Raw genomic sequence first — 25514 nt, 5'->3', positions numbered from 1 at the left:
TATACTTCCTCACTGAATAAAAGATCAAAATACTGAATTTTTAAAAATGTATTTATTTTATTTATTTGAGAAGTAGAGAGAGAGAGAAAAAAAAAGAGAGAGAGAGAGAGAGGTAGACAGAGAAAGCTCCCACCTATTTGAGGTTTAACTCCTCAGATGCCTGTGATGACTGGGGATGGGCCAGGGAACTCAACACAAGTCTCCCCTGTGAGTGGCAGGGACTCACCATTTGAGCCATCATCTGCTGTCTCCCAGGGAGTGGGAGTTCCGGGTTCCTTGCTTCAGGCTGGGCTAGCCTGGGGAGTGAAGCAGCATGTGACGATCTCTCTTCATCTGCCTCTCTGCCTTTTTTCCCTAAAGTTTATATATATACACACACACACACACACACACACATACACACATATATGTATATATACACACATATATATACTGATTTGAATATATACATATATATTACACAGTGTAAAAATATATATGTACACTGTGTAATATTCAAGTCAGTATATATCTTTTCAGACATTTGTCATTTCTTTGTGGTAAAAGCATTCAAAATCCTTTCTTCTAGCATTTTTGAAATATACAGTACATTATTAACTATAGTCATTCTACTGTGAGCTCCCTTTTAATTTTTGCTTTTGAAATGACTTTGTTGACATTAAAACAAAACCAAACAAAAATTTGATCAGTGTAACAACTCCTATTCCCATGCGTTTGTAAGTGATTCCTCCTGGCCTGTGACATCATGAGGCTCTGTAGCCAGGGTCCCCCCCCCCCCCCCCCCCACAAATGAGAACAGTTGTTCTCTGCAGATGGGGAGAGGAATGGGTTCCAGATATGAGGTCAGCGTGTGAAATACACAACACTGTAAATAAGGTTTCCTTAGGCAGGGAACGGCTCCATCTGCTCTCTGATAGGAGCTTTCGGGGTTCGGGCCTGGCTGCGCTAAGGTAAAATGCTTGATGAGAGAGGACATTTTGATGCTGTGGGAGAGAAGGAAGCGTGTCAGATATTAGAAGCATTTGTTAATTTTTGCATTCAAACTTAATTATATTGTGACCTCTTTTTCTTTTCCTTGTCCAGAGAAAAAGCTTTTATTGGGAAACAGTAAGGATTTTTTCCATAGGAATAGAGTCACATTTTCATTGTTTTGAATACCTTGACTAATGATTTAACATTTCATTAGTGTTTTGCTGTACGTGAGGAAGAGGGCACCACAGTGATCCAAGAAATCTCTCTTTTTGTGTTGGAAACCAACCAGCAATAATACTTGGTCGTGTCCATGTGGTTTTGAAGTTCTTTTTTTTTTAAATAAATACTCAACTAAAGAGCATATGCCATTTCTCTCTCCATAGGTATAGTGTCAGGAGGCTTGTAGAGGAGCTGCTGGGGGAGATGAGCGCGTGGGACAGACTTGCCTGCCAGGGGCTTGACCAGGGAGGTGTGGGGATGCAGATGGCAGATCTGGCAGTTTGAGGTCCCAGATGTTGATGCTTTGGCCAAATGAAGTTCAGGCTGAGCCCACAGAGCCGCCTGGGGCACGAAGTCACGGGACCTCCTAGGATGGAATAGTGGTGTGAGCTTGTTACTGCCTTTAAGGAAATCCTAGTTCAGGAAGAGAGGGCAGGATGGGCTGATTTCTAGGACCTCTCTATTAAGGATGAAGTCAGCTAGAGAATATTGCGTGTGAGTGGAGCTGACAGTCCAATCAAGCGCTCATTCACTTAGAAGGGAAGAGATGCTATTCGTAATACTAACACCAAGGGTCAGGGAGAACTTCAATTCTGTAGGTATTAATTAGTTAACTAATTCAACAAATACTTCTTGACAGACTGGTAAGTGCCAAGCATATACCATGAGCAAGACGGCAAGTCACTGGGGAGGTAGGGGAAACGACTAGAGAAAGAAGCTGTAGAGTGAGCATTCGTAATGGGTGAGAAAGAGAATAATGAGAGGGAGCCACTTCCCAGGAGGCAGTTAGGGGAAGGCCCTGTGAGGCAGTTATCTCTGAATTGTGATCTAAAGGGAGGGAGTACACGAGTCAGCCGTTTGAAGAATTGGGAAAAGAATCTGAGCAGAGACCCAGCTAGTGCAAGAACTGCAGGCAGAGGGCTTGGTGTGTTGTTGTTAAGTTTATTTGATGGCAGACAAGTTGACAGCCATCAGACAGACAAATGGGACTGGGGTGGACTGAAGCCAGGGCCAGAAACTCCATTCAAGTTTCCCACATGGGTGGCAGGGCCCCAAGTACGTGGACCATCGTCATCTGCCATCTCCTGGAGTGTACATTAGCAAGAAACTGGATCGGAAGTGGAGATGGGACTTGATTCCAGGCACTTTGATAAGCAGTGGTTTAACCTGTTGTACCAACACCTGCCCCAAGGCTTGGTATTTTTGAGGAACAAAAAGGAAGCCTGTTGAAACAAAAGTGAGCAAAGGAATTATAATACGGGGATAGATTTGAGAGATAGCAGCCAAGTCAGGTAAGGTCTGTAGGCTGTGTTGGAGAGTTGAATTTTATTCAAAAAATGGTGGAAGGTCACTGAAAGGTATTAAGCAGGGGGAGGAAGCTTTCTGTTCCATGCTTTAAAAAACATCTCTCTGGCTATTGTGAAGTGAACAGACCAGGACGGCAACTGGGAGACCATATAGGAAGCTGTCAGAGTAAACCAGGCAAGAAAAGAAGCGGTGCTGCACGAGAGTGGTGGCTGTGCAGGAGGAGAGAAACAGATGGGTGTAGTGCTGGGATTGACGTGACTAAGGTCAGATTAGTTAGGGAAGGGGAACCAGGGAAGGAGTCCAGGATGCCACCTGAGGCTTTGAGTTGAGCAGCTGTGTAGATGATGTTGCCATTAGCCAAGACAGGGAGATTGAGGGTTGGGATGTGGTGCTGATTGGGGGGACAGCTAAGGCAGATGGTATCCACACGTGAAGAACCCTGATGACGCTGCAGACAGAAGCAGACCGCAGTAGTTCAGAGCATGCACTCTGGAGCCAGCCTGCCCATGTGAAAGTGGACAGCCTGCTTAACCTCTGAGTGCCTCAGTGTCCTCCTCTGGGAAGGAGCGGACGGTGACGTCTGCCTGATAGGTTGCCATGAGAGCCGAATCAGTGCACAGATATCCAGCTCTTGAGGCAGTGTGTGGCCCACAGTTCATCTGCGTAGTTCTGGTTGCTTCTGGTACTGTCAGGGAGCCTGTCACTCAGCTCGTGTGGTTGCTACCCGTGGTGGGGCTAGCTGTCCTCCCTTGTTAGGTCTTAATGACTTTTCAAGAAAACTTGAAAATGCACATTTTTATGTGAAATTCTGCAGTTTTAAGCATTCTTTAACATTTTCAGCCAAATAAGACATGCTTGTAATTGCCAAGTATATTATTTGTACATGCGTTTGTGTGTGTGTGTGTCTATAACAAAATACCCAAGGCAAATATATAACAAATACCAAGACAAATACAATGCTGTTTGGATCCTTGTGTGTAGGCACAGAGAAGGTACATAGTTGGAGTCAGTTGAGAGGGGGTGTTTTGCTTGTTGAGAATAAGAGAAAGGGAATCCAAGGCCAAAGTTTGCCAGGACAAGAGATGATGGTATACTTGCAACCAGATGGTCAGTGAGGTGGGTGACTACAGAGAGGACACTGGATAGTGGAAGTGTGGTCTACACTGTGGATTGGAGGTCTTAGTGAAATAAAAAAGTTGGTGAATTGGGGTTTGGGCTGTAAGTGACCTGGAAGGGTGGAGGCTGTATCAGAAGGCATGATACTCGATTTTTCTTTTTGGGAGGTTGTGTAATTTGTGGTGATGGCAGGCTGAGGACGTGGGAGAGTGACTGGAGGAAAAGGTAGTTAGAAAAGCAGGCTAGGGTGGCATGGTTATTGATGAAGATCTGAGATCCCAGAATGTTTATGGGAGTGGGGGTGGAAGTGAGGCAGTGAGCTGCAAGTCAGAATATTAGTGACTTAGAGCCATGACCAGAGCATTTGAAGATGACAGCACCAAGGAGTACAGCACGTGTTACTGATGTGAACTTCTGAGGATCTGGGGTTTTTGAAGGAGAATGAGGAAAAAAATGTTTTAAGCCACAGTAGGAGAAGCAAGAAGACAGTCTCCCACTGACTCCTGAGCTTGTGTATGAGAGAGGAAATAGATCCCTTTGAGAGTACTCAAGGGAAGTGACCACATCAAGGACAGCCAGGCTTCAGAGGAGCCAGGAGGTGCAGGAACAGTCAGAGAGGGGCGGAGGTGGGGTGGGGTGTGGGGGTTTAGGAGCCTCACGGATCAATTCCAGGCCCAGGGAAGGTTTGAGGAAGAGCATGGGAGATGGGGAATTAGGTCAGGTTTTGTGATGGTTCTAGAAAGATGTAAATGAGTCTCAGGCTTCTGTCTGGAGTGAGTCAGAGCATCTGCTGGACATCTCTTGGTTAACAGACCGTTTCTTCGAGGCTGTAGTGGGAGCAGGCTCTGTCAGGCTGCACGCACGGCTCTGGTCTGCTGCGGGCTCCGCTAGAGTTTCCCTTTATGTGATCTGCACTATCTCAAGGGCTCTGCTCCTGGGCTCTAGTTCTTGAGAGCTACGTGCCCGTCAAATTGACAAATGCTGTTCTAGCACAAGACTTCTTTCCCTCCCTATGCACTTTTATGTAGCAGAAAGCCTGAAATAGAGAATTGAGAATAAAATCTTTAAGGTCCTGCTAGTATCTTTTCTTTGAAGTACAGCCTAGATGCAGCATTCCGCAACCTCCTCCTTCCCCTGAGTCCACCCCTGGCCTCCCTGAGTGCTGTGTAATTAAAGGCACTTCCAAAGCAGGGGTCATTCTCATGCGCTTGCTTCTTTGTGTGCTGACCTCACACCGAGCTATCAGGGATGAAAAAAGAATAGGGATTTTAAAAGAAGGGAGGTTGGGGCATTTGGCCTCATAGTTAGACCATAGTAAGACCACACTCTTGACTGTGTTCCGCATCAGGAGTTCCTTGGCTTGATTCTTGGCTCTGGCTCCTGACTCCAGCTTGCTTCCTGCTGATGTGGACCCTGGGAGGCAGTGGTAATGGCTCAGGTGGCTGGGTTCCTGCCACCCGTGTGGGAGATCTGGATTCAGTTCCTGGCTCAAAACTTTGCTGTTGGAGGCACTTGAGGAATAGGCTGGTGGGTGGGTGCTCTGTCTCTCTCTCTGCCTTTCAAATTTAAATACATACAAACACACATACGAACAAACGCCTAGGCCAGAATAGTTCTTGGAATCAAAGTGAAATTGTTAAGGTTGAATTGCAGTGAATTTAGTCTCCTTTGTTTGGAGTCTCTTCCCCTCACTAGGCTGTGAGCTCTGTGCAGGTAGACACTGGCTATTATCACTGTCCATTGTGTCCCCAGCACTGAACACGAACCTGCCAGCCAGTCTTTTTTTTAAAATGTTATTTAAAAAACAGAGTTATGGTCAGATGGGGAATGTGTGCCCTCTTACCCACATTTGCTAGCACAGTGCCATCTTCTCTCCTTCCCTTCTGACTTTTTGCGAAGTTTGCTCTTTGTCGAGGCCAAGGTCAGGTACCACCCCGGAGCCCTTTACTCCAGGTGAAAGTAAGCTCTACCCTCACTGAGGCCTTTTTCATGGTTTCCTTTAAAACAAGGGCCAGGCGTAGTTGTCATTCTTTCTCCCACATTGTCTGTCTTAGGATCTTGAACATAGTCAGCATTGGGTAAGTAACTGTTGAATTAGGACTGAATGGTCATTGCAGTAGTCTATTTGGGTTGTAAGTGAAGTTGTATACTGTGGCGTGGACATTTTGAAATCTAAACATGGAATACCAGTGAAAGGAAGAAACAATTTTTGGCTTGATTGTATGCTCTCACCTATTTTGTTTGTTATGTATCTTTGTATTTGAACATTTTAGGAGGAGAATGTTATTTAAAATACTTTCTTAAGGTATTCTTTGAGTCTGGCTGTTAGAAAAAAATAACTGCTTCCATCCGTGTGCTCCAGAGGCTCGGGAGTGCAGCTGGAACTTGGGGAGGGTTACAGCTTCCTGCACAGGCCTGAAATACTGACCTGCTATTGAAGACTACCCCCACCTGCACCCTGTGCATAAGTAGAAGCAGACTCTGATTTGGCAGTGGAATAATACGAAGTTGAAGGCAGACTGGGTGGCCTGGCTGTTGGAGCCAGGATTCCCGTTTGTGTTAAGAGCTGGTTATGGACTTTAGAATTTACTCATTGGGCTCTGCGGAGGAGCCAGAGTAAAACATATGCATCCAGTCCTTTGAGACTAAGTATCTGTGTTGGAAATCAACTTGTATCACTTTGAAAATTGTTACAGAAACAGTCATAGAAAGGAATTGGAACTGGAAAGAGTAAAAAAGGCTATTATGTAATGAGCGTGTGTAATCCCTGGGTAACCTTGTTCTTAAAATCAAAGTTTACGTTTGAAGACAAGCATAGAGGGGCATCTAAAATCCCATGAGGTGGCATTTTGCTGCTTATGTGCAAATCTGTTGTCTTACCTCTGCCTGTTCACTGTAAAGTGCCAGTCTGAGCTGTCAGTTTTTGATGGAACCCTGGATTACAGACATCAACATAATCATGTTTCATGCATTGAATGAATAATTCTTAGGCATCTAGCTTATTTTCTAGATCAAACTGTCTAATTAAAAAACTTATTGGAGAATAACATACGTATGGAAAAATCATAAATATATATTGCTAGATTGTCACAGATATTACTTTTTGTTTTAAAGGGTATATTGAGAATTAATCCAAAGAAGTTTCATGAAGCCTTCATTCCTTCCCCGGTAAGTTCAGTAACTTTATAATAAACCTAATGTCACGGTTAATTTTTTAGATGAGCTCTGAAACTGAAATCATATATTCTAGCTAAAAAGCGGAGTAGTAAAACAAAACTGAGGGTGAGCAAGGATTTGTTTCAAACGTCAATAAAGAAAATTTGCTTTTGGTTCACAACCCCTCCTGCCAGTCTTACCATCGACTGCCAGATGAGAGGGACGGCTGCAGAGAGCAGCTGGACCCAGGCGGACGACCCGCCAGTTCGTGTAATTGGATGCCCTTGGTTTATGGCTTAAAAGCATTTATGGTTTTTTCCACTGATTTAAGTTAATCTTTCTTAAACAAATATGCTATCTACTTTCGATCTACTACATGAGCTAAAGTGAACATTTGTCCACGAATAACGTGCACTGCTGTTTTCTTGGTCCTCATTTCTCAACTCACTTTTATGCAGGTGATAGGACTTGCTGCAGAATTATTTATCATTGGCTCTTCAGACTCTCTTATTTCCGTGACTCATTTTAAGAGGCTCTCTCCAGTTAAAGCGAGTTCACACTGACACATGGTTAGCAGGTCCCTGGAAAGGCTCAGTTACGTAAAGCTGGAGAGCAGTGTCCTTGAGTTCCCGACGTCCCTTTCCAGGAGGCGTAACTAGGATAGCTACATTTTCTTTTCACAGTGGATGAGACCATAGAGACAAATGTCTACTCAGAGGTAAAGAAGTGGGATACCCTTATTTCATTATGTTAAGTGACAAGTTTAGTCGTGCACTCCATCGGCATTACTGCTGTTATTGTTACAATAGCCTTTTTTTCCTCTGCCCTCCAGAAGTCAAGAATTCACATTTATATCCAAGTCTTACCCTGTTGGGCCAGTTAAAAAGTATCACATGTCCCATTATTTTCTCTGAGTCCTATTCTTTTGTCTTTGTGACAGAACATGGTATATATGCTGAGCCCAGTGCTTGGAGGGTAGCACTGAGGGTCAGCTTTAAGGTCATAATGCAGCTGCAGGAGCAGTCCCATCAGATGGAGAAAGTGCAGTTTCCATGGGTGTTAGATTTCAGTTTGCTGATAGCATCGCGTGTAGGAATCATCAAAATTGCCCATGGAAATCCTTCAGGAAGTTGCCGTGCTGGGGACAGATGAAGCACCTCTGAGAGTCTTGCATAAGCAGCGTTTTCCTTACATCAGAAAGAACGACTGTTTGTCTGGTGGCATTCCAGTTGGAGGAGCTTGATTGTGTTAGGAATCCTAGTGTGTGAAGAATGGGCATTTTTAAAGATGACAGCCACACTCAAGGTAGTATGGAGTTCGTCCCAAGAAGCACCTGGGAACTGAGCAGATCCCAAGCCTCTCATCTCTAAGGCATGCCAAGTTTCGCTCTCATTAACTGGAATGACAAGGAAACCACAGCGTCCTGAAAACTGTGCTGCTTGCTTTCTGTCCTCCCTGAGTACCCAGTGTTGAATTTCCCCGGTTGATCCTCTGTTAGGTTGGCTCCTAACAAGTGTGGGGTCTAGGACAAATGCACAAAGGAGATACCAGTGCCTAATATCAAACACTGAAAAGGTATAAGTCAAACTAATCAACTATTAAGTAAAAGGTGTTTCATGACAAAGCATATATATATATTTTTTTGAAGATTTATTTATTTGGCCGGCGCCGTGGCTCACTAGGCTAATCCTCCACCTAGCAGTGCCGGCACACGGGGTTCTAGTCCCGGTCGGGGTGCCGGATTCTGTCCCGGTTGCCCCTCTTCCAGGCCAGCTCTCTGCGGTGGCCAGGGAGTGCAGTGGAGGATGGCCCAAGTGCTTGGGCCCTGCACCCCATGGGAGACCAGGAGAAGCACCTGGCTCCAGCCATTGGATCAGCGCAGTGCGCCGGCTGCAGCACGGCGGCCATTGGAGGGTGAACCAACGGCAAAGGAAGACCTTCTCTCTGTCTCCCTCTCTCACTGTCCACTCTGCCTGTCAAAAAAAAAAAAAAAAAAAGATTTATTTATTTTACTTGAAAGTTAGAGTTACACAGAGAGAGAAGGCGAGGCAGAGACAGGGAGAGAGGTCTTCCATCTACTGGTTCACTCCCCAATTGGCCAGAGCTGCGCTGATCCAGGCCAGGAGCCAGGAGGTTCTTCCGGGTCTCCCACATGGGTGCAGGGGCCCAAGGGTTTAGGTCATCTTCTACTGCTTTCCCAGGCCATAGCAGAGAGCTGAATAGGAAGTGGAGCAGCTGGGTCTTGAACCAGCACCCATATAGGATGCCGGCACTGCAGGTGGTGGCTTTACCCACTATACCACAGCACCAGCCCCCATGACAAAGTGTATTTCTCTCTCTCTCTCTCTCTCTCTTTTTTTTTTTTTTAAATTAGGCAGAGTTGGACAATGAGAGAGAGACACAGAGAGAAAGGTCTTCCTTCCATTGGTTCACCCCCCAAATGGCTACAACGGCCGGTGTACTGCACCGATCTGAAGCCAGGAGCCAGGTGCCTCCTCCTGGTCTCCCATGCGGGTGCAGGGCCCAAGGACCTGGGCCATCCTCCACTGCACTCCCGGGCCACAGCAGAGAACTGAACTGGAAGAGGAGCAACTGGGGCAGAACCGGCACCCCAACTGGGACTAGAACCCAGGGTGCTGGCGCCGCAGGCAGAGGATTAGCCAAGTGAGCCTTGGCACCGGTCCCCAAAGTGTATTTCTTGCCAAGTATGGCTCCCATACCTAGGTGCAAGTGTAGAATTCTCAGCTTCCTTGGAGCTCCATACAGAAATGCGGCTATGTGGAGGGGGGGTACCTCTGGCCGGGCCTGTTCCCTTCCCCATGCTGGCTCCCTGACCCATCTGGGTGGCTCTGTTGCAGTGAGGGCCCTTGCGTGGACACATCCTGTCCCCTGAGAAACACTTGCCCTTCAGCCAACTGCCAAGTCCAGGGGGAGCCCTGGAAGTGGGGTTGGGGCTGCTTACTCCAGAGGAGCACTCCTTGCCTAATGGGGATGATGTGGCTGGAGCAGAGCCAGGCAAGAGGTCCTCCAGAATGTGGGGCCTGGGGCCTGGTTAGGTTCCTGCAAGTTCAGGGTGGTGATTTACATTTTCCATGAAGGATCTCCGTGGTTTACTTCTGGCTCTCTAGGAGGCAAAGCAAGTTAGCGATGCTGCAGTAGCTCACGGTTGTTCTGCCTGAAAGTGTATTCCCAGCGTGTCCCACTTAGAAAGTTTCAGACAGTGTGGTATTAGGGTTGGCTGTGCCTGTTTATTCCTTTGTCAGGCCACTGGTGGAGTAGTAAGGTTGTTTCAGAGAGGAAAAACATAGTAAATAATTCCTTCTAGGGAATTGAGAACAGTCTGGAAGAGCCACTTTCGAGGCCCATTGCAAGTGTTTGTGGGTACTCTAGTTTTAGACACTGGAACAGTTTTGCATTCTTGTTTTGTGGGTTTGGGATCATTTTCAGTTTTCAGAAGTGTTATAGAAAGTAACTGAAGGGGTCCATAGTGGAGGCGATTTGTTTCCCAGAGATTAAACCCCGGAGTCACCAGTGGTCTGGGTTTCTGAGTATGGGTACTTCATAGAGTGCAAACCTGTGTGAACCGGCAGCATGGCGCCTGCAGACCAGGAAGTGGGATGTGGGATCCAGGGCCTGAATGTTGCTTGTGCTCTGTTGAGCTGGGAGAACAAAGACAGGAGTCCGTATAAAGATGTGGCCTCAGCTCCTGAAGTGGGAAATAGATGTTCTTTATTTTTAAAAGGTGGGAGTGATTTAAATCTTGTCTAATGTTTTTCACTGCCTCAAAATTTCTAAGTTTTTAGAAAGCCTAAAACAGATTTGATCATTTAGGTTTACTCTCCTCGATTTTAAAAATGGTTGTGAATTTATACAGTGTCATTAGCTCTGCCAAAGTGTGTATGTAAGTCAGCAGACTAAGAATAGTGAACTGTCCATCAGGAATAATTAGAAATTTGTTTTGGGAAATTTAGGTTCATTGTACTTTCTACTGGTAGAAAGTAGATTTTTTTTTTAATGACAAATGAATCACTTTTGTGTAACTGCTTGTCTCCCGAAGTTCTCAAAAAAAAAAAAAATTAGAATAAAATCACGTGACTAAGATAAAATGATACTATTGAGATGCCTTTTTATCCTTTTTTTTGTGGGTAGAATAATGAGGAGAAAAGGACCAGATGTAAAAATCTGTTTCTTGGTTGTTTTTTTTTTTTTTTTTTTTAAGCACAGTTTCTATTCTGCATTAAATTGGTCCAAGAGGCTCGGTAACGTTTTAATGCCTCTTGTCGTGGGAGGCACCCTCTGTACAGCTGTAGAATTTATTCCTGGTCCACAGGGAGCTGTTCCACTGAGGGAGGATGCTCTGGCCACTGTGACACACTGGGTTGTCCTCGCTGTGAGTATTTCATTAGATTATTCCCAGGTCTCTTTAGAGTTTCTCTAGGGGTGTTCATCATCCATTTTTCTTTCTTTTTAATGTATTCTTTTTGATGCATAGATCCAGTCTTCTGGCATCCAAATAAAGAACTGAACTCCTTGGCCTTAAAAGTAGTTAAGAGAGCTGACTCAACCTCCTAATGTTGAGCAGTTCCTGAGGTTAGTAACTTTCAGATAGGACATTCAGCAATAGAGGGAGGCTTCTAATGAGTCAAGGAGGAGCTGAGTAAATGACAGTGGCGGGGGACTGCTGTGTTGTCTGAGGGTCAGCTCAGCCCCACTTTCTTTCCTTCTTGGGATAGGAAGAGGACGATATTCGTCCTAGCATCTCAAATCCCTGAGCTGCCAAAGGGTGGCTGTGAAAGAGACATTTCATTGCTCGTGTTTGACACATGAGAATAGGTTAGAATGACCTGCATCCAGTCTCTCATTCCAGAGATCCCATTGCTTCTCACTGCAGAGAGCAGCGCGGGGGGATGACGCATCGCACTTGAGTTGTCCTCGTCTCTTTCTGAGCTGTCTCTTCCTCATTTCTCTGGGAAGCTTGTCACAGGATCGACCTTGGTGATTCTTCGGGCTAACATGGTAGCTGTTCCTTGGGACTAGGTGGTGTCAGGTTTGGCAGGCTCTGCAGGACACGGCTGCCAGCCCACAGCTAGAGGGGAAGTTGAACAAGAAAAATTGCTCTGAAAAACTTGAAATGTTTGTAATTAGAAACCATAAAAAATGCTGAGTGAAAAAAATGCCATTTTTGGGGGGAGTGGGTTGGTGATTTTGGAATGCTAATTTGAACTTTAATTCCATAATCACTACCTCAGCTTGTTGAGTGTTAGATCTTACGTCTTTTAAGTGTCTCTCTCAGGGAAACCTGAGTGGTGATTTTCAGATCCTTTTGTTGTCATCTCTGTAAGAAAAACAGTTTACCTCTCCATGTCCTCTGAAAAAGAGCACTTAGTGTAAAGTTTTGGAAGAATAAAAGAATGAGGGTACATATTTTCTGGTGAAATGTTTTGAAATGCTTCATTTTCTCGTGGAAACTGACTATGAAGTCTTGCATTCTCCTTAGCTATCTTCTCCATTTAAGTGTTTTTGCAAAGTGATTTGGCTTCTTGCAAAGACTCTGGCACTTCTTTTAAGTAAGAAGCCGATTGGGGAGTTCCCTGGGTGCCACACTGCTGAGTGAGTTATTTCTGCGTGAGGGTGAGGGTGAGGATGAGGATGAAGATATGTGTACCTAGGGTTCCTGGTCCAGTGTTCGCCCGGCTCCTACGCCAGGAGGTGGCTGGAGAGTGAAGATGCTTTTTGAACCTCATGTTATGCCTCTTCGCTTGTTTGCCTCCTGCTTCACTCTCGATGAAAACAGCCACAATTTGTTCTCTCTGCCACTTTCCCGAAGGGTAGGGTGACTGCTGTTTTCTTGGTAGAGAACCCAAATCCTAGAACTGGTTATTGCCCCTGCTCTCGGTTGTGTTGTGGGAGATCATGATGTTTCTCTTCTGCTTTCTTGTGTGCTTTGTATTTTTTTTTTTACCATTCCTTGATACATAAAAAACATATTTTTTAAAAGGTACCAGCATGGTTTATTTAAAAGAAAAAAGGAAAACCTACAAATAACTTAGTCCTTTCTCCTTTCAGATATAAATGCATACAGTGTCAAGTTATTGCTTTCTGGGTTTTCATTTATTTGTTTCTGGCCTTTGCTTAGTTGGCGATTTTTATAATTCTGCTAACTTGCAGTGTGTGTGTGTTTGTTTCCCTTCAGGTGTTTGTACGGTTGTGTACCTGTGTTCCTGTTAAGTCAGTGGACAGATTATAGGCTCTAAAAATTTTAAATCCAGTAAGTAATTTTTGCTTGCTACATTGGTAAGCTATTATTTTGTGTCTTTCTCCAACCAGGATGGTGACCGAGACATTTTCATTGATGGGGTTGTTGCTCGAAACAGAGCCTTAAATGGAGACGTGGTGGTGGTGAGACTACTTCCCGAAGAGCAGTGGAAGGTGAGCTGCATTTTCCTCATCTCATTATAGACTTCTTAGGGCCTTTCGCATTTCATTGGTATGCCACTAAGGCACCAAAAACCAAGAGTTGTAGACCCCTCAGGTCCTGTGTTAAAACTGGATGTTACCTTGGAAGTAGGCCATTGAATGTTTGGGCTTAGAGGCATCTGTTGGACAGATATCTTGTTTTTTTTTTCTTTTTTTCTTTCTTTCTTTCTTTCTTTTTTTTTTTTTTTTTTTTTTTTTTTTGACAGAGTTAGACAGAGAGAGGGAGAGAAAGGTCTTCCTTCCATTGGTTCATCCCCAAAATGGCCGCTATGGCCGGCGCACTGCGCCGATCCAAAGCCAGGAGCCAGGTGCCTCCTCCTAGTCTCCCATGAAGGTGCAGGGCCCAAGCACTTGGGCCATCCTCCACTGCCTTCCTGGGCCACAGCAGAGAGCTGAACTGGAAGAAGAGCAACCAGGACAGAATCCGGCGCCCCGACCGGGACTAGAACCCAGTGTGCCAGCGCTGCAGGCCGAGAATTAGCCTAGTGAGCCATGGCACTGGCCTTTTTTTTTTTTTGGACAGACATCTAATAATTTGAGTCATCTGTATCTCCAGTCATCTCTCTGTTGTCACATGCCTTGTGTTGGGCTTTTGGTATTCTCTTGGGTAGAAGAAAAGCTTGGGGGATATTATTTTCCCATGTGCTGTGCTGGGAGATCTGGAAAGACAAAGCCATGGGGACAATGGCAGTCTTCACACATCTGTGCTTCTTCTTCTTCTTCTTTTTTTATTTATTATTTTTTTGACAGGCAGAGTGGACAGTGAGAGAGAGAGAGACGGAGAGAAAGGTCTTCCTTTGCCGTTGGTTCACCCTCCAATGGCCACCGCAGCCAGCGCGCTGCGGCCGGTGCACTGCGCTGATCCAATGGCAGGAGCCAGGTACTTCTCCTGGTCTCCCATGGGGTGCAGGGCCCAAGGACTTGGGCCATCCTCCACTGCACTCCCTGGTCACAGCAGAGAGCTGGCCTGGAAGAGGGGCAACCGGATGTGCTGCTTCTATTGGCAAACCCAGCCAGTAACTGTCTAGCCCTGTTGGACCTAGTTTGGTGATTGGGCAGAAAAATGTTTTTAACATAGAATATTCTGGATTTCAGTATCTATCTGTATCTTATTAATTAAAGAAGATGTGGCCTTATTTATTTATTTGTTTGTTTGTTTATTTAAAGAGACACAGAGAGAAAGAGAGAGCAAGGGAGCTCCCATATACTGGTTTATTCCCCAAATGCCTGCAGTGACCAGGTGGCTGAAGCTGTGGCTGCTGTGTGAGTGGCAGGAATCCAAGTACTCGAGTTACCACTGCTGCCTCCTGGGCTCGACATTAGCAGGAAACTGGAATCAGAAGCTCAGCTGGGGACGGCACCCCAGGGACTCTGATGTGGAACACAGGTGTCCTAACGAGTGGCTTAACCACTGGGTCAAATGTCAACTCTGGTATTAGTTTTTTTTTTTTTTTTAAGATTTATTTAATTTTTTTGCAAGAGTTACAGAGAGAAATAGAGACAGAGAGAGAGACAGATTTTTTATCTGCTGGTTCACTCCTCAAATGGCTGCAAGGGCCAGAGCTGGGGTGATCTAAAGCCAGGAGCCAGGACCTTCTTCTGGGTCTCCTGTGTGGGTGCGGGGGACCAAGGACTTGGGCTGTCTTACACTGTTTTCCCAGGTGCACTAGCAGAGAGCTGGATGGGAGTGGGGCAGCTGGACCCCAACCAGTGCCCATGTGGGATGCGGCACTGCAGGCTGAGGCTTTAATCAGCTGCACCACAGTGCTGGCCCCTGGTATTAGTTTTTAATTTTTATTTTAACTTAACGGTAAGCACCAGACATTGGAATGGTTTATGGTAGCAATTTCTTTGAATTGTCTTGTGGAACTGATAATTGGTATATCTAGGTCTGAATTTGTTTTCATTTCGTTTGTATTATTTGGCTCAGTTCATTGGCGCTCAAGAATTTGATGTCTCCTTCAGTGAGAGATGGTTTAGTGTAGTGATTGGCAGTGTGGGCTTTAAGCCAGGCTACATGGGTTTGAGTCTCATCTCTGCCTTCATATGGATAACGTTGGGCAAATTATATGACCTCTCTGCCTCAAAGGCTTCATTTGTAAAGTGAGAATAACCGTAGTATCTACCTAATGGGTTTATCATGGGGATTAAATGATAACTCACGTAAAAATCAAAGAGCGGTTCCTAAGATAGACTGTCAGGAGCTCAAGAAATGCATGTTGTTAACTTTTCCAGGATAGATTGATGTGAGGAGTTCCTTGTCATCTCAGAGCTCTGTTGAGCATAAATTATAGGGCTGGAGTAATTGAGTTACAGCTCTGTGCCAGGTAATCGTAGGGTACAGAGTTTAGTCATGATCAGGTGAACATAGTTCTTCTCTTTATGGAGCTTACAGTCTAGTGCAGGCTGCAGGTGGGAAGAGACAGATACTCATCACCCTTATACGACTTTTTTAAAAAAGATTTATTTATTTATTTGAAAGGCAGAGTTAGAGAGAGAGGGAGAGAAAGAGAAAATTTTCCATCTGTTGGTTCACTCCCCAAATGATCACAACAGCTGGGGCTGGACTAGGCTGAAGCCAGGATCTTCATCCAGCTTTCTCATGTGGGTGCAGGGCGCAGGTACTTGGCCATCCTCCACTGCCCTCTCAGTCGCATTGGCAGGGGATGGGATTAGAAGCAGAGCACTGGGACTGCAGTGGGGCCTGCAGCAGCAGGCAGGGGGTGCTGGTGTCGCAGCTGCGGCAGCTTAACCCTGCTGCGCCACAGTGCCGGCCGGCCCCACAGATTTCGTTATAAGTGTAATGAGTGCTGTGAAGTTAAGTGCAGGGTTTTTTTTAATTAATTAATATTTAAAAAAATGAATGAACTTTCCTAGTCCAGCCCCACCTCCCCACTCCTAACCCCAGTTGCTGCCAGTTGTGGATATAATCTCCCTTTTGCTTTTGAAAGCACAGCTCAGGGTTGGTTCCAGGTCCTGGGAATGTAGGTTGATTTAGGTTACTTCCTGTTCTCTCAAAAACATCATCTAGCACAGTGTTCACCAGGTCCAAGCAGACAAGGGGTGTGCATTAGCTGCAGGTCAAACCAGAGGGAGAGTTCCTAGGGATCATTTGAGGGAGTGAAGAGTCGGCATTTTAGTCAAGAAGAGCCAAAGAAAGGACAAGGGGTGAGAATGAAGAAATAGGAGAGTGTAGAGGAAGAAGCAGAGGAGTGGTCAGAAAGTTGGGTGGGTCCAGGGCAGAGCAGAAAGGGAATGAGGTGTTGGCTGATTGAGGGCAGGAGTGGAGAGCGTACCGTGCGTACCCGTGTATCTCTGCAGAAGTGGATGGGATTGCTTAAAAGAGCAAGACCAGATTGCCTGTGTCCTTACTGCACTCGGCTGTACGCGGGAGATGGCCAAGTAACCAAACGAATCAATCTGTTGCACTATTTCTTGTGTTCCCACCCCTTTTGTAGTAAGACTGGCACGTCTGTCTTAGTGTAATCCAAGAAGTGCCCTTGCTTTGGGCAAGAGGCCTAAGAAGATGGGTGGGATTTGTTGTGGACCAAGCTTTGATACTTGTTGTCTTAGGGTGAAGGTGTTTGTTATTGTCCAGATCTAGAACGCTTGGGTATTCTTTTTTTTTTTAATTTTTCTTTTTGACAGAGTGGACAGTGAGAGAGAGAGACAGAGAGAAAGGTCTTCCTTTGCCGTTGGTTCACCCTCCAATGGCCGCTGTGGCCGGCGCACCGCACTGATCCGATGGCAGGAGCCAGGTGCTTCTCCTGGTCTCCCATGGGGTGCAGGGCCCAAGTACTTGGGCCATCCTCCACTGCACTCCCTGGCCATAGCAGAGAGCTGGCCTGGAAGAGGGGCAACTGGGACAGAATCCGGCGCCCCAAGCAGGACTAGAACCCCGTGTGCCGGCGCCGCAAGGTGGAGGATTAGCCTAGTGAGCCACGGTGCTGGCCCCATGCCTGGGTATTCTTACTTCTGCCTTGGTACCTTTGATTCCTGGGTAAAAACCTGTACTTCCTTTAATACTCAATGCAACAAAGTTGAATTTTCCCCTAGAGGTCCAATTTTATGAATTTCTGTGTCACTGGACCTAGTTAGGTAGTTAAGAATTTTTAGAGGGTCTGGTGTTGTGGCATAGTGGGTGAGGCTGCCATCTGCAAAACCAGCATCCAATATGAGCACTGATTTGTGACCCAGCTGCTCCACTTCCAATCCAGCTCCCTGCTAATGGCCTGAGAAGTAGAAGATGGCCCAAATACTTGGGCCCTTGCCACCTACATGGGAGACCTGGATAAAGCTCCTGGCTCCTGGCTGTGGCCTTGCCCCAGCCTTGGCCATTGAGGCCATCTGGGGAGTGAACCAGTAGATGAAAGAAAGATTGCTCTTTCTTTCTCTCTAGACTGTAACTCTGACTTTCAAATAAGAAAGAAAGAGAGAGAGAGAGAGGGGGAAGGAGGGAGGGAGGGAGGGAGGGAAGGAAGGAAGTAAGGAAGGAAGGAAGAGAGAATTTGTAGAGATAGATTAGCACTCCCACAGTCAATGCATTTAGGCTTTAGATGCAGCCTGTTGTTTTTCTGTTTTATAGTTAATATATAAATGTATGTGTTTCGTCAGAAATCTCTCTAGCCGCTTTAGGAGAACAGACTGTAGTGGGGACAATTGTATATTGGAGTGGCCAGTTAGGAGGCTTTATAAAAAGTCATGACAGTAAATATATTCTTATTTATTTGAAAGAGTTACACAGAGAAGAGAGGCAGAGAGAGAGAGAGAGAGAAAGAGAGAGAAAAAGAGAGAAAGAGAGAGAGAGAGGGGTCTTCCATCCAATGGTTCATTCCCTAGTTGGCCGCAATGGCCAGAGCTGTGCAGATCTGAAGTCAGGAGCTTGGAGCTTCTTCCAGGTCTCTACGCGGGTGCAGGGGCCCAAGGACTTGGGCCATCTTCTACTGCTTTCCCAGGCCATAGCAGAGAGCTGGATTGGAAGTAGAGCAGCCAGGACTAAAACTGGTGCCCATGTGGGATGCCGGCGCTGCAGGCCAGGGTGTTAACCCACTGTGCCACAGCGCCGGCCCCCAGCAAATATATTCTGAAAATAGAACTGATAGGAACTGAAGAGAGTTAGAAGACTAGGATGAGTCAAAGAGATGAATGGGTGATAACTGTTAAGATTTTGGTTTAAGCAAAAAAGGATGAATATGGTATTGTTAATTAAAATGGAAAGTAGTAGAGCATATTTTGGTATAAAAATTATTAGTTGTGCTTGGCTGTGTTAAGTTTTCTTTTCTTTTATTTTTTAAGATTTATTTATTTATTTGAGCGTCAGAGTTACAGAGAGAGAGGAGAGAGGTCTTCCATCCGATGGTTCACTCTCCAATTGGCCGCAACAGCTGCAACTGCCGATCCAAAGCCAGGAGCTAGGACCTTCCTCTGGGTCTCCCACGTGGGTGCAGGGGCCCAAGAACTTGGGCCATCCTCCACTGCTTTCCCAGGCCACAGCAGATGGATGGGAAGTCGAGCAGCCGGGTCTCGAACCTGGCGCCCATATGGGATGCCAGCACTTCAGGCCAGGGCGTTAACCCACTGTGCCACAGCACCAGCCCCTGTGTTAAGTGTTAAATTCTTTTTAGGCATATTAGTAGAGAAATGAGAAAATATGGAGACCTAGGCTGTTTAACTTGCTGGTGAATTCTAAATATTTAAGGAAGAAATAATCTTGGTTTTACATAAACATTTAGGGAAAATGCAAGAGGAAAAGCCTTTTCCATCTCGTTATGTGAGGCCAGCATTGTCTTAATTGCAAAATCAGGAAAAAACATTGTTAAGGGAAAAAGCTACAGAGAAATGCTTACCACAGAGGTGAAATTAATGTTGTTTTTTTTTTTAAAGATTAATTTTATTTATTTTAAAGGCTCAACTACAGAAAGAGAGAGAGAGAGAATCTCTTCCATCTACTGGTTCACTTCTCAAATGGCCACAATTGTCAGGGTTGGGCCAGACCAAAGCCAAGAGCCAGGAACTTTTTCTGGGTCTTCCACGTGGGTGGCAGGGCCCCAAACACTTAGGCCGTACTCTGCTGCCTTCACAGGCACACCAGCAGGGAGCTGGATTAGAAGTGGAGCAGCCAGGACTTGAACTGGTGCTCTCGTTGGATGCCAGTGGTACAGGCAGATGGTAGCTTTACCTGCTATGCCACAGTGCCAGCCCCCAAAAATTCTTTAACAAAATTTTTCCCATAGAATCAGAAACCTATAAAAAAGATAATATGAGTAATTGAAATTTATCCCAGAAACGCCAGCTTAGTTTAATATTTGAAAAACAATCAATGTAATTTACCATATTAGCAGACTAAATGTAATAACAGATTCCCATCAAACATCATTTCATGGATGAGCATTTGGCCTAGTGGTTGAGATACTGGTTACGACCTCTGCATCCCAAATTGGATTGCCTGGTATGATCTGTAGCTCCAGCTCTGATTCCAGCTTCCTGCTGAAACAGGCACTGGAAGGCAGTGGTACTGGTGCAAGTAATTGGGTTCCTACCACCCACATGGGAAACCTGGATTGAGATCCTGACTCGCACCTTTGACAAGGCCTAGCACTGGCTGTTGAGAGCATTTGGAAAGTAAAGCAGCAAATGGGAGTTCTCTGTCCATTTCTCTCTCTCTCTCTCTCTCTCTCTCTCTCTCTCTGCATGTAAAACAAATAATGCAAATGTCATTTCAGTTGATGCAGAAAATGCATTGGACAAAACTACACAGCCATTTGTGATGAAAACTTACAGCAAACTAGGAATAGAAGTTCAGTTTCTCAACCCAATAAAGAACATTTAGGAAATACTTAGAACTAACATCATCCCTAATGATGAGAGACTGAATGCTTTTCTTCAGTGTTAGGAATAAGGTAAGAATGTCCCTTCTCATTCCTTTTATTCAACATTATTCTGGAAATTCTAGCCAGTACAAAATATCAGGAGGGAAAAAACTCATCTATACTAGAAAAAGGAAGTCATATTGCCTTATTCTCTAAATGATTTCTATGTAGAAACTCCTGTGGAATCTACCAAAAAAAAAGCTAGTAGAAATCAAAAGTGAGTTTGGCGATGTTGCAGGGTTGAAGGTGGACATGTAAAGGACAATTGTAGCTCTTCACACTAGTAATAAAGCAGTGGGCCTGTTTACAATAGGAGAATGCACATGGAATACTTAGTGATAAACTTGCCAAAAATGTGGAAGACATGCATGCCCAATCCATAAAACATTAGTGAGAGAAAGTGGTAAGAAATACCAGGCTCAAAAAAAAAAAAAGAGTGGTATTAGCATTAGGGTGGACATACAGATTAATGGAACAGAATAGGGAATCCAGAAACTGACCCATACATAAATGGTTGATTTTCTTTTTTTTTTTTTTTTAAAGATTTATTTATTTATCTGAAAGAGTTATACAGAAAGAGAAGGAGAGGCAGAGAGAGAGAGAGAGAGAGAGAGAGAAAGAGAGAGAGGTCTTCCATCCAATGGTTCACTCCCTAATTAGCCGCAATGGCCAGAGCTGTGCCGATCCGAAGCCAGGAGCCAGGAGCTTCTTCTGGGTCTCCCACGCAGGTGCAGGGGCTCAAGGACTTGGGCCATCTTCTACTGCTTTCCCAGGCCATAGCAGAGAGCTGGATCGCAAGTAGAGCAGCCAGGACTAAAACTGGTACCCATATGGGATGCCAGCACTTCAGGCCAGGGCGTTAACCCTCTGTGCTACAGCGCCAGCCCCAAATGGTTGATTTTCTACAAAGGTGGTGAGGCAATTCAATGGAAAAAGAGTGTCTCTTCAATAACAGGGGCTAAGGGCTTGGGATTCCCACGTCCCATTTGGAGTGCCTGGGTTCAAGTATCAGGATTGCCTCTGATTCTAGTTTCCTGCTGTTACACACCTTGGAAGGCAACAGGTGATGCCTCAAGTAGAAGGGTCCTGTCCTCATATGGGAGACCTGGGGTGAGTTCCTGGCTCCTGGCTTCAGCCAGGTCCAGCCTAGCTGTTGTGAGCTTTCAGGGATGAAACAGTAGATGGAAGATCCTTGTCTGTGTTTGCCTTTCAAATAAAATAAATAAATAAAAATAAATAAAAGGTGCAGTAACAGTGTGTAGATATATGAAAGAAAATGAATTTCTATGCCTTACCTTTGTTATATACAGATATTATAACTTGAAGTGAATTGTAGCACTAACTGTTTGTGTAAAAATTATAAACTTTCTAGAAGAAAATATAGTAGAAAATTTTAGTGAACTTAAATTTGGCAAATATTTCTAAAGTATCACAAAAAATGAAACATGAAAGAAAAATATCTAAGTTTGACTTCATCAAAATCAAACTTTCACTCATCAATAGACAATGCTAATGAAAAGATGAGTCATGGGGTAAAGAGAAAATGTTTTCAAAACATTTTATCTGCTTGAAGACTTCAGAATATAAAAAATCTTGTGCCTCATTAATAAAAAACCCAATTACAGAATGCATTAAACATTTGAGCAATGTCTTAATCTGTTTTTTGTTGCTATAACAGAATAGCTGAGACTGAGTAATTTAGAAAGAATAGAAGTTTCTTTAGCTCACAGTTTCAGAGGCTAGACTTCTAAGATCAGACTCCTGCGTTTGCTTGGCTCCCAATGTGGGCCCTGAGCCGCTCCTTGTGTGTGGATGGAAAAGCAGAAGGTGGGTGCCTGCAAAAGGCAAAACACGTGGAGGAACTTTGCGTTATAACAACCTGCTCTTATTTCCTAAGCCAGTCTCAGGAGTGAGAACTCCTTCCTGAGAGATGGCATTCGTTTTTTAATAAGGACTTAGCACCTGTGACCTGAACATCTCGTACAAGGCTCTACTCCCAACACTGCTGGTTCAACCTGAGTTTTCATGGGGACAAACCATAGCAAAGAGATACTTCACTAAAGAATATCTATGGATGGCAAATAAGCATGTGAAAAGATGTTAAACGTAATCAGTCATTTAGGAAACTCGAATTGAAAGTGTAAGATCTCACTACAGACCCATTAGAATAGCTAAAGTTAATGACCATGAAAGTTAATGACCATAACTCCGTGTTGGCAAGGATATGGAGTAGCTAGAACTCTTGTATACTGCTGGTAAGAATATAAATGATACAGTCACTTTGGAAAATAATTTGGCAGTTTCTTTTTTTAAAGTGATTTGTTTGTTTATTCGAAAGGAAGAGTTACAGAGAGAGGGAGAGGCAGAGAGAGAAAGAGATATCTTCCTGTCACTGGTTCACTCCCCAGATGACCACAACAGCTGGGACTGGGGCAGATTGAAGGCAGGAACTCAGAACTCCATCAGGGTCTCCCATGTGGATGGTAGGGGCCCAAGGACACTGGGCTATCGTCTGCTGCTTTCCCAGACATGTTAGCAGGGAGCTGGATTGGAAGTGTAGCATCTGGGACTCAAACAGGCGCTCACAGGGGATACTGCTGTTCCAGGTGGAGGCTTAATCCACTGCTCTACAACACCAGCCCAGCTAGTTTCTTAAAAAGTTAAGTAAAGGGGCTGGCACTGTGACGTAGTGGGCTAAGTCTCTGTCCGTGGCACCGGCATTCCACGTGGGTACCAGTTCCTGTCCTGGCTGCTCCTCTTCTGATCCAGCTCTCTGCTAGCGTCTGGGAAAGCAGTCATGAGAAACCTCTTTCCCTCCCCTGAACCTGTCTTACCTTACCTAACTCAGACTTCTGCTTAGCTCAAGCCTTCTCCGACTCTTGGGATAATCTCAATGGGATCTGCCTATCGAAATCCTTCCCATGGGGTTGGCACTGTGGCACGGTAGGTTAAACATGTGCCTGCGGCACCAGCATCCCATATGGGTGCTGGTTTGAGGCCTAGCTGCTCTGTTTCTGATCCAGCTCCCTGCTGATGGCCTGGGAAAGCAGCAGAAGATGGTCCAAGAGCTTGGGCCCCTGCACCCATGTAGGAGACCTGGAAGGAAGCTTCTGGCTCCTGGCTTCGGGTCGGCTCAGCTCTGGCTGTTGTGGCCATTTGGAGAGTGAACCAGCAGATGGAAGACCTTTCTGTCTGTAACTCTACCAATCAAATAAATAAATAAAATCTTAAAAAAAAAAAAAAGAAAGAAAAAGTTCAGTAAGGTCAGACATCTGGCGTGGTGGCTCAGAGGCCGGCTAGAACACCCATGTCCTCTGTCGAGTTCCTGAGCTTGAATACTGGCTCCACTCCTGAGTCCAGCTTCCTGCTCCAGAACCCTGGAGGCAGTGGTAAAGGCTGATGTGGATCGTCCCTGCCTCCCATGTGGGAGATCTTGATTGAGTTCCCAGTTCCTGGCTTCAGCCTGGCCCACCGCAGTTGTTGCAGATAATTTGGGGAGTGAGCCAGTGGATGATCTCTTTCTCTTTCTTTCTCTCTCTCTCTCTCTCTCTCTTTTTCTGCCTTTTTAATAAACTGAAAAAAAAAAAAGCACACACCCAACATGTGACCCAGCGATTCCATTTTGTTTAGCAAAATCAAAGTACTTGCCTATGGAATGCTTTAGATAAATATTCATAGCAGCTTTATTAATAACCCCAATGTGGAAACAACCTAACTCTCTGTCAGCATGTGAATGGGTAAACCGATTTTGAGAATACATTTCAATTCAGCAATAAAGAAAATTGACACATGCAACAATATGAGTGAATCTCAAAATAACTATGATGAGTGAAAGAAACCATGCAAAATAGAATATATTATGTAATTATGTTTATTATAAAACTTAACCGATTACCAAGGGGCCTAAGGCAACCTTGGCCAGTGGTGGACATGTTTGTTATCTTTTTGTTAAAGATTTACTTATTCATTTATTTTAAAATCAGAGCTACACAGAGAGGAGAGGCAGAGAGAGAGAAAGAAAGAGGTCCTCCATCTGCTGGTTCACTCCCCAACTGGCCACAATGCCTGGAGCTGTGCCGATCCAAAGCCAGGAGCCAAGAGCTTCCTCCAGGTCTCTCACGTGGGTGCAGGGGGCCAAGGACTCAGGCCATCCTCCACTGCTTTCCCAAGCCACAGCAGAGAGCTGGATTAGAAGTGGAGCAGCTGGCACTGCAGGTGCTGGCCTTACCCATTACACCACAGCACTGGCCCCAATGTTTGTTATTTTAATGGCTTTGGGTTTCATAATTGCTCATTTATGTATTCAGAACTGATCACCCTGCACACTTTAAATACATGGAGTTTACTGTTTGTTACTAGTACTTCAATAAAACTGTAAAAAGAATACTGAAAATGCACAAACAAGGTGTTTGCACGAATGAGTCTGGAGTTCCATGCAGAGACTGAATCTAGAGATGTAATCTGGGATGCGTGAGCAGATCTGTGGAATTTAAAGGCGCGTTCGTAGATGAGATCAGAGGCCATAGCTAGAGAAGAGTACTGGGCAAGCCGCCATTTCAAGTTCCAGTCAGGAGGGTATAGAGAGTACCTCCCCCTGTGGCGCACCCTGTGCTAGCCAGATTCCAGCTGTGCCTGGCTTAGAGAAGAGGCTGATGCCAGCCGTGGGTGTAGGGGCAGGGGTCTCGTGACTTGGGGTCAGCAAGCCTTCACTCTCACAGTGCTCACCCCTGTGTGATTCTAGGGCAACTTTGATCTACCTGGTTTGCTTCATCAGCACTGTCTTGCTGGCTGGCAAGAGGAGGCTTCCTGGGAAGAGTCAGCACACCCTCACGCAGGAAAGGGGATGTTTAGTGAAATCGGTCCTCAGGAATCAGGGGATGTGGACAGTCTATCTGCTGTGATTTGCTGTGCTCCTCCATGGTATGCTCGTATGATTTCTGTATTCCCTCGGGCCTCAGACACCGTAGTAGAGCTGAACCATAGCGAAACCTCTGACAGTTTCCTTAGGAGAGCCCAAGGTCAGGTGGGTCAGAGGTGCATTGGAGCCCTTTGCCTTTGGAGGTTGCCCCTACCTGGCACATGGGCCAGGTATCTCATCAAGAAGTTCTGTATGGGAATGCACAGCCTGGAGAAAGAAAGATAGATAGATTCATTCATTCTTTCTTTCTTTCTTTCTTTCTTTCTTTCTTTCTTTCTTTCTTTCTTTCTTTCTTTCTTTCTTTCTCTCTCTCTCTCTTTCTCTCTTTCTCTCTTTCTCTCTTTCTCTCTCTCTCTCTCTCTCTCTCTCTCTCTCTTTCTTTTTTGATAGGCAGAGTTAGACAGTGAGAGAGAGAGAGAGAGAGAGAGAGATAGAAAGGTCTTCCTTTTTCCATTGGTTCACCCCCAAAGTGGCCACTA

General features: G+C 45.2%; 1 protein-coding gene across 8 annotated transcripts in view; it reads left to right on the top strand.

Moving 5' to 3' along the window:
• The window catches only part of DIS3L2 (DIS3 like 3'-5' exoribonuclease 2), a 385604-nt gene that overhangs the window by 49743 nt on the left and 310347 nt on the right, over positions 1-25514 (top strand). For 7 of the 8 annotated variants that reach the window (XM_070070055.1, XM_070070058.1, XM_070070061.1 and 4 more), the window contains 2 exons: positions 6730-6783; positions 13099-13200. In XM_070070055.1, the coding sequence (XP_069926156.1) occupies positions 6730-6783; positions 13099-13200 (156 nt within the window). Of the gene's footprint in view, positions 1-6729; positions 6784-13098; positions 13201-20019; positions 20148-25514 lie in introns of those variants that run through there. The other variant, XM_070070063.1, reaches the window with a different exon arrangement.

This window comes from Oryctolagus cuniculus, chromosome 3, assembly GCF_964237555.1.
Source record: "Oryctolagus cuniculus chromosome 3, mOryCun1.1, whole genome shotgun sequence".
In the NCBI taxonomy this organism is placed as follows: Eukaryota; Metazoa; Chordata; class Mammalia; order Lagomorpha; family Leporidae; genus Oryctolagus; species Oryctolagus cuniculus.
This window is presented reverse-complemented; position numbering and strand designations above follow the sequence as displayed.